The sequence below is a fragment of the Botryllus schlosseri genome, chromosome 3, assembly GCF_051294905.1.
Source record: "Botryllus schlosseri isolate E-star chromosome 3, Bs_hap1, whole genome shotgun sequence".
NCBI lineage: Eukaryota > Metazoa > Chordata > Ascidiacea > Stolidobranchia > Styelidae > Botryllus > Botryllus schlosseri.
Window position 1 is genome coordinate 16620241 of NC_137238.1, and position 9649 is coordinate 16629889.

The 9649-nt window shown below is 39.3% G+C and overlaps 1 protein-coding gene and 1 long non-coding RNA gene across 6 annotated transcripts in view; one reads left to right on the forward strand and one right to left on the reverse strand.

Moving 5' to 3' along the window:
* LOC145434939 (serine/threonine-protein kinase stk11-like) overlaps positions 1-9649 on the reverse strand; it is a 57591-nt gene that overhangs the window by 33205 nt on the left and 14737 nt on the right. For 4 of the 5 annotated variants that reach the window (XM_080312161.1, XM_080312162.1, XM_080312159.1 and 1 more), the window contains exons 2-4: positions 6123-6173; positions 4252-4302; positions 2385-2435 (exon numbers count right to left, since the gene is read on the reverse strand). In XM_080312161.1, the coding sequence (XP_080168287.1) occupies positions 2385-2435; positions 4252-4302; positions 6123-6173 (153 nt within the window). The remainder of the gene's footprint in view (positions 1-2384; positions 2436-4251; positions 4303-6122; positions 6174-9649) is intronic. The other variant, XM_080312160.1, reaches the window with a different exon arrangement.
* LOC145434972 (uncharacterized) overlaps positions 1-9649 on the forward strand; it is a 190850-nt gene that overhangs the window by 9509 nt on the left and 171692 nt on the right. The gene's annotated exons all lie outside the window — the stretch shown is intronic.

The window sequence follows — 9649 nt, forward strand, 5'->3', positions numbered from 1 at the left end:
TTCCGTGCAGCTGCCGACTCGTAGACTTTTACAAGACATCGCGAGCGCGGATGATATGGCGAGAAGTAGGCTAGCCTAGATAAATATCCAACACTTGGGTCGGAATTCCGGAGTCGACCTCGGTCGTACTCGAACCCGCAACCCATTGAAATTGCAGCTGCGTATTATACCACTACGCTACCTCGTGCACAATGTATGACACGGGCTTCCGATAATCTTTTAGCGATTGATTGCGAATGTAACTATGAAGGCGAGCAACTCATACTTTCCGAACACTGTATACTATACAGTTATAAAATGGCAACTAGTTTCTCGGGGTGCAGAATTTGACTATTGCAACGAACAATACATTAATATTTGCAATGTATTTGCTTCATGCTTTTTAACTGACACACATCTCAGTGATTGAAATTCGAAATTCGAAGATCAAATAAACATTTAGTTTGACGTGAGAATGGTATACAAACAACAATCACAGAGATTCACAAAACATGAGTGGTAAGGACGCAAGCAGTAAAACAAATACAAATCGACCATGATTTGTAGGTAAAGACGCAACAGCATTGGATAAAAAATAGATCCCGTCGGTCCTTTTGTCGACAGAGAATCGGTTGCTCGAATTTTAAGATAGTCTATTGCTATTCGATAAACTTCATATCCAATTCTAGCCTATTGCTTTAGCGACGATATGAATTCGCACATTTGTAAGTCACCTTTCTATTCGTCGTGACGCGGCGTTGACCATGCGTATGCTTTGTGAGGCATATAAAAGATGTAACGGTAAATGCGAACGTTGGAATTTGGTTCAATACAATTACCTCACGATCCAGGTTTATCTGGAGATCAGAACGTTTTGAGTCAATAGGTATATACAACATTACGACCACAGATATTTGAATGAAATACTTCGCGTAACTATCATATGTTCAATGTTACATACATACAATACAGTTGCACAATGTCGTTTCAACACGGTGAATAGCTATTTTTCAGGCGCTTGTGTGTCTGTGCAATTTTTGCCGTTTTGGAATTTCGTGTCAGTTTCTTTGACTTTTTCCTACTGGTGATAGCGACTAGAATGAAATTCAACACAGCCTTAAGTTGGTTATAATGTGGCCTATAAACTATTGGACATATGCGATGTTTGCTGTTTCGAGGGAATTATTTTCGTGAAGCAATTTCTCACTAACTTTCTCAACTTTTGGTAAAAAATATGTTGAATAATAGGCTTCAAACAATTCATCATTTACACCGAATTGTGCCGTAGGTGGCCCGCTGGCCTTGTATTTACCACCCCTGACTTAAAACTTACATATTACTGATGCTTTTCCGATAAACAGGGCGGCCAACCTTTTCGGTTAAAGGGCCACATGAGATTTGCAAGCCATTGCTCGGGCCACTTGAATGCTGATGAGTTTTGTTAGTCATCCGATCGGATTGAGGCGGATATAAGGTAACGATGAAAACAACTCTTATATTACTACGAATTAGAATAGATAACAATTGTGTCGTGAAAAGTGAGTGTGCGACTGTACATAATTAACTCACCACCTAACCGCGCCAAGCGCGAAAAGATTTCTCAAAGGTAATGATTGAAATCGGCTAATCCTAATGTCACTTGCATATGTCGCATCTATGTACCACCAGGCTGATTTGTCAAGGACATGGTTATTCGATGCTTGGACATATCGCTATCGTTAATTTGGGCGAATATGCGTCTATAAATTTGTACACAGGTTTCATCGCCGACCATCTTTCTGCGAGTGCAGACGTGAAGTCGGATGTTAGACATCACGTTCTCGCATAATTGCGAATATTAATCAATTTATTATAAATTAATCAATATTACTCATACTAAATTCAGGAAATTGGGTGTATTTTTAATTTTGAGAAGAGAGTACTAAAAGCTGAAAATTGAGTGACAATAAATCGCGCAAATGCTAAGACAATAATCTAGTGAAATATATCTACCACAAAATATTCTACTTTATGGTCATGAACGAAGATCCACGAAAATTGTAGATGGCCCCTGGCGTAGGACGCCAATCCGTCGGAACTGATATTTCAGTCATCAATATCCCAAATTTTGCGATCAGGTGATTCGAATTTTTGGTTGACTTTGCAAGTTCACAATAAAATAGTTGGGTAATTTATTATTTGATATTTTATCTAATTTTGAGAAGTGGCCCGCGGGCTATGGGTTGGCCGCCTCTGCCACAAAAGAAGATTCTATTATCGTGAATATTCTGTTATGTCGTGGATGGATGGTGTACATGTTACTCACAAGCTATAACAGTATCAGAGAATGCAAGCAATTTGATTTACTTTTGTTTCCCTGGATTGCTACATAGCAATTTAATCATTGTAATGTTTCACAGACTCACCTTTCTTTAATATGTCAACTTCCTGCAGAAGCTTTTGGTCATCTACTTTCTCTGAAAAAATGCGGAATATGTAAAATATATTGCACCGATTATTATCAGAATTCATTTCTAGGATGTCGCACCTAAATTCCATACCGACTTTTTGCGAGAGATCACCTAGCTAGAGTTAACATTGTTTTCCAATTCGTAATCGCATATTAGTCGAATAAGTCAAATGCGAACTGTGTCTGGAAGTAAACTCTCTCATCAGGCAGCAGTAGCAATAGCATACTTAACTTCGTCCATGGTTTACAGTAGTCGTCTTTCTACGTACATAGAATTATGATGTTTTGTCGACATTCCAATAGCGTTTTGCTGGAAATACTGCCTTTGTATATAAATTAGTAAGGTTTACTTTAGGTAGTGTGGTAATCAACGACGCCAATATGCCTATTTCTATAAAATATGCACACGATCCCCTTACTAATAATATTTAAGGGCAGGCCTAGATATGAAATCGCGTGAAGCGCTACGAAAATATTCAAGTTGAATAAATCTCCTCCGACAAACAACGAACGGAATAATTTTGGGCCCTTCGACCTCCCACCAATCGGGGGTTTGAGATGCGAGAATTAAGGCCCTGGAAGATCGCATAACTCTTGTGTACTTCTGAAGTTACACTCACGTCGCCAGATCCAACAATCCACTCCCCACATCCACTGTGTGATTGGTGTTTTAATTCCATTATGGTGCGGCGTAATATAACCATGCTGGGCCCGCTTCAAACAATTCCTTGGTGAATGGGATATTACAGAGAAGTTGGGAAAGAATTTAATATGCCAGCTTTACAATGTGCTTAGTATGTCTTCTACTTATTGAAGTTGCGATGTCAGAACTTTAAATCCAATGATGCAATCAATTCATGTTACTCCTACATTATGTGCAATGACTTCACGACCGGACATTTTTAGTCCGACTCCAAAGATTATAATGTGCTGCGCTAAATCTTCCATGTATTACAATTCGTAGCGATGGTGCTGTATACTTCCACAGGAAGTTGATATTGATAATAAATTGCAATTGTTGCTATTTTTATGTTACAATAATACGACCTGCCGAGCAAACGCAAATCAACATCAAATGCATTTCAGTCTGAGTTTAATGCACACCCTTTTCAAGGGTATACGACAATCACATCGCCGGAATACTTGCTTATTTCAGCATTAACTTCAAGTTATTATATATTCGAAATTATTTTCGTTGGTGTTGGTCGGTTGTCATAGCCGGCGGACAAAAAACGCCCCCCCCCCCCATTTTGGACTTGTACATTGTGACTCCATACGTGCAACTACAAATCACGAGAGTTGGATTAAAAGCTTTATATAGCCTATACGTATATTTTGATAATATGAATAAGTTTGAATATATGAACTTAACAAATATAACTAAATATTCACTAATTCTACAAGTTTCCAAATAGATCTGTGGCCCACCTCAAATTATTCCTATGGCCCACCAGTGGGCCATGGCCCACCCATTGGGAACCCCTGGTCTTGAGGGAATTACTTGCGTGAAAGAATTTCTCACTAATAGTCTCAACTTTTGTTAGATATATGTTGAGTAATAGGCATCAAGCAATTTACCGTTGACTCAGGATTGCGTCATAGGCAGCCCGCAGGCCATGTATTTGTAAGTCCTGTTTTGAAACCTATACATATTACTGATACCGTTACGATACACGATCATCCTATTATCATGTCGTGGATGGATAATCCACCTCACAAATTATAACATTATCAGAGAAGGCAAGCATAAATTATGCTTTGATTTTCATATACAATTGCTTCCCGGAGTGCAATTTATTTATTGTAAAAGTGAACGAGCTCACCTATCTCCATCAAACGCAATTCCGCCAGATGCGTTCGGCAAGTTGCAATCTCTGAAGGAAATGCATAAAATGTCAAAATTATAGTCCTGATAATGATAAAAGTTCGTTTCAAGTAAATCGCACCTGAATTCCGTACCCACTATTTGCAAGAGATGACTTAAATTTAATATTGTTTCCAAATCGTAATTGCTTATTTAGATGACTTAGGAAAATGTGATCGACGGTTTCAACCTGCGTTTGTATCGATGTCAACTCTCTCATCAGGCGGCAGTGGCATTGACATCTGTAACGTGCGGTCAGGGGAGGAAAGTGAGGCAGTATCTCTGCTGTAGTCAGGATGAGTAAAAGAAAGTTGAAACACGTTGAATGATGATAAAACGAATATGCGTATTTTCTATCGTTTTATTATTGCATGATTGCATTTTTAACATTTGAACACCGAAAATCGGTGAATTTGCACATTTATAGTTTATAAATAAGGCTCGAAAAATCAGGTGAGGCACAGACGGGCCAAGCCTCACCCGTGATAGTGTAATTCATAATTAACAGCTCACTATTTATACTTATGGTGATAGCGACTATACAGTGAAAATTCAACACAGCCTTCGGTTGGTTATAATGTAGCTTATAAACAATGGGACGTATGCGATATTTGCTGTCTCGAGGGAATTATTTCCGTGAACCAATTTCTCACTAAATATCTCCACTTTTGTTAAAAATATGTTGAATAATAGGCTTCAAACAATTCATGATTTACTCCGAATCGTATCGTACCTTGCCCGCGGGTCATGCATTGAGCACCACTGGTTTAAAACCTTCATATTACTCATGCTTTTTCGATAAACAAGGTGGCCAACCTTTTCGGTCAAAGGTCGCATTAGATTTGCGAATCATTGTCCGCGCCACTTGAATGTTGATGACTTTTTTAGTCGTCCGATAGCAGCGAACCAGATAAGGTAACGATGAAAACAAATCTTACATTACTACGAATTAAAATCGACAACAATTCTGCCATGAAAAGTGAGTGTGCAACTGTACATGATCAACCCACTACCTAACGTCCTAACCGCTCGAAGCGCGAAAATCGTTCAAAGTAAATGATTGAGTTCGGCTAATACTAATGTCACTGGCATATGTCGCATCTATGTACCGCTGGCTGATTTGCCAAGGACATGGTTATTTGACGCTTGCACATATAAATATCTAAGATTCCGGCGAATATCCGTCTATCAATTTGTGCAACGGTTTCATCGCCGACCATATTTCTGCGAGTGCAGACGTGAAGTCGGATGTTCGACGACACGTTCTTTCATAATTGCGAATATGGTCAGACTCAATTCAGGAAATTCGGCGTAATTTCAATTTTTAATTTTGAGGAGATAGTACTAAAAGCTAAAAAAATAGTGACAATAAATCGCGCGAAGCGCTAAGACAATTATCTGGTGAAATATATCTACCACAAAATATTCTACTTTATGGTCATGAACGAAGATCTACGAAAATTGTAGCTGGCCCCTGGCGTGTACACTGTACACCAATGCGTCGCAACTGGTATTTCAGTCATCAATATCCCAAATGTCGCGGTCAGGTGATTCAAATTTGTGTTCGGCCCTGTAATTTCACAATAAATTTGCTGGGTAATTTATTATTTGATATTTTATCTAATATTGAGAAATGGCCCGCGGGCCACGGGTTGGCCGCCTCTGCCACAAAGGAACATCCTATTATCATGTCGTGGATGAATAATCCAATCAACAAGCTATAGCAGATTCAGAGAATGCAAGCAATGATGATTCTCTGAATTTAATTTACTTTTGCTTCCGAGTATTGCTGGACTGCAGTTTATTCATTGTAATGTTTAACGAACCCACCTTTCCATAACCTATCAAATTCATCCAGATACTTTTGGTAAGCAACTTTCTCTGAAAAAAATGCGGAATATTTAAAATATATCGCACTGATCATGATTAGAATTCATTTCGAGAAAGTCGCACCTAAATTCCATACCGAATTCTTGTGAGAGATGACCTAGCTAGAGCTAACATTGTTTTCCAATTCGTCATCGTATAAAAGACGAATAAGTCGACGACCGTCACAAAAGCTATATTGCAATAAAATAGATATGTTTTCAAAATTGCACTTAAATGCAGTCCTATAAAGACCACATGCATCTCCGTTTTGCTCTTCACAACCTCTCTATCATGTTCATTGGAATCTTGTATTGGTTGCACGATTAAAATCGGCTTGTTTGGGATCTCACATTGAAGATTCGCCGCTGGATTGCAAGTAGGAAACAAATGCAGATAATTCCTGCTTCTTTCCTCCTATAGTTTTCCGTGAAAAGATACTATTCAAGTGGTAATCTATCAGCTATCTATTACAGACCTAGGCAAAGTGCGGCTCGCAGAGCTATTCTGAGCGACCCGCATGCCCGTTTCCTGGAATTCAAAACAAAAACGTACTTTTGAGTATTGTCGAGTGGAATAAAGCCATACGCTGTATACACTGAGCCGTAACGGAAACTTTGAAGCCTGTTCATTAATATGCCGCGATTACCCAACTTGATTCAAATTTTCTTCGCGCGATTTATTGTGGCTAGAGTCCTCTCCCCGAAAGGTTACCCCAGGTACCCCTCTCCCCGAAAATAACACGTTTGACCATTAACAAGACAAGGCTGCTGCGTCCGAATATAACTGATGTTCACGTGCACTCTTTACTAACGGTTTCTACATCCGACATGCAACCGAATTCAAAGAACTTGTTGACAACTTTGATCGAACACAGTCTCCATGTCACCATGTCTCGTTGATTCCAGCATCTATTGAAGTCCATTAAGTTAACTAATTCATTAAATACTGTTTTTGGTCTCTATATGATCTAAACTTATAGTTTGCATTAAATGCGATTTATTCCGAGGTGGATAAATACGCGATTAATGTATCAAGTCAGGAATCCGGCCCGGGCAGTACTTCGTTTTCCCATATCCGGCCCGAAGACTGGAAAAGTTGCCCGATCCCCTGTCTTACCCGATGGTTGTTATAACAACCTGATGTCTGGCACACACACAACACACAAAAATATTTTACCGCTAGGTCACTACCAATCACGACTAAAAATTCGGTTCACATGCTTCCGTCGTAATGAGATACCTACCAAACACCTGAAGCCAATTATTGCGCTGAATGTGAGTGCTATGCGCGATTTATTATTGGTCTGCTGATCACATCGAAACCTGTATTATATTGTCGACTATAGTTGCCGTTAGTATACTATTATTAGTGTTAGAGAGCTTTGCAACTTGCAAGCCTTATGTGGAGTACTGATTTGCTTTATCGCGTGGGTGAACACGGAACATATTGTTCATGTGATGAATGAAGATCGTTATCCAAATGCAAATGTGTATATTACGCGTTCGGTCTAAAGCAGGGGTCGCCAACTCAAAATGGGTCGCGGGCCACTTTTCAAAATTCGCAGAGGCCGCGGGCCGCATGAATTCAATATCGAGATAATAATAAGGAACGCAGTTAAATCGCCATAGTCCATTGCCGATGAACTCCAGACTAATCTATTTACTTATATAGGCTTACTATGCGCACCGAAATCGTGAGTAGTTATGTTATAAATAGCCAGAGGGATTCCGTTTTCTTAACGCGCAAAGCGCGAAATTTTTTCCGTATCCGTGAGAAATCTCGTCGAAAATATCAATATAGTTTCATCTATCTTTATCAAATATTTATCCTTTTCATCCCATGTGATCAGATCCGCCAGTAGAGTTGATGCAGGCGGTGTCTTCAAAAATTTAGCGAAGTTATCAATGCTGTGTTGCATCTTTGGGTGGACTAATTATTATTATTCCCTTTTGTTACATGCTGCTATTTCTTGACCTCCCATAAGGATTGTACAGTTGAAATATATTGCATGTGCCCAAACGTAGGCCTACCAGAAACAAATTTCCTTCGTGATGAGGGGAATACGATTACTAATGGGCAATTCTTTATGTGGCGCATCGATTTCCTCTGCTGTTCGCATCTGTATTGTGAGGCTCATATAACAAAGGACACTATGCCATATTAGAATCGAAAATCAAGTCGCAATGAACCGCGCGCCGCGCGGAGATAATTTCAAGAATAATTCAAATCTATCAACAATTAGGGAGTCAATTCGTAAATTTCATTTGCGTATTGACGGGCCGCTAACACATCCTAATCGAATTGTGTCGATGGCCGCAGAAGTTCCCTTCTACAGTCGCAGATTGGCTGCAGATGGCCTATTAAACACGATTCTTGCTGGAAAACTATCTCCTCGTAAAGCTTGATCTTTTGGAGATCCCGAAGTCGTTTTCCAAGCGACTCGGTCTCGGTAGTGGTGGGCCATTGCACGTGAAGGCAATATGAATGGTCATGGTCATATCAACAAATTCATATCAGCTAGTGAGGAACAGTGATATTGGGCACGGGAGAATAGATTACTTTAAACAACAACAACAATATGTTTAAACCGAAAACAATTTCAGCATTTCAAAATACTTTACTAAGCGTTCTTCCGGAATTTCAAATCAGATCGTGGGCCGCAAAATATGACCTCGCGGGCCGCGTGCGTGACCCCTGGTCTAAAGCAATGCAAAAGAAATGAACCTCAATACCAACGTGAGTGCAAAATGATAATTTTTAAGACCATTCACGTGAATGTTATGCATCGCGCTAAACCTGAAACACCACATTTTTCGTGAAGGTGCATATCATGGTTGTCGGTATTAGTTTATCCACACAAAAATCATACTTCAAAATACCCCATGGAAATTATATATTACGATAACTAAATTTTGTAGGATCACAGGTCCTGGTATAGGCTACAGTGTTTTCAACTCATCGAGTCGCGTAAGATATAGTTGTCGTTAGTATGAAATACTATTGTGAGTGGCAAGATTTGCGTGTCTTACGCAGAGTGTTGATTTGATTTATCAGGAGAGTGAACATATTAATTATATGGGGACAAGATAGTTGTCAAACGAGAATGGATAAAGGTTTGCGGATGAGCCCTATAACCAACCAAGCGACGGTTTTGCAATATTATAATATATGGTATACTCAATTATTTAGACAGACATACAGTTTTCTGTACCATGGTTGTTGTGGCCTAAATAACCACTTGATATAAAATCAGTTGCGTGTGAAAATTCGTATCTGATGCAGTTGAATGTTTAACCATTTCGAAATGAATCCGAATACATGAAGTATGCATTGACCACATTCGAATACGGAGGATAGTGTTAGCCATAGAGAGTGTTTTGTATTTTAGTCATTTCCAACGCGCTTACCTCGATCCGAAATAATTCAATGTCATACAAAAACATGAATTGTATTACCAACGACATCGCGAAACTAAAATTCTAACAAGC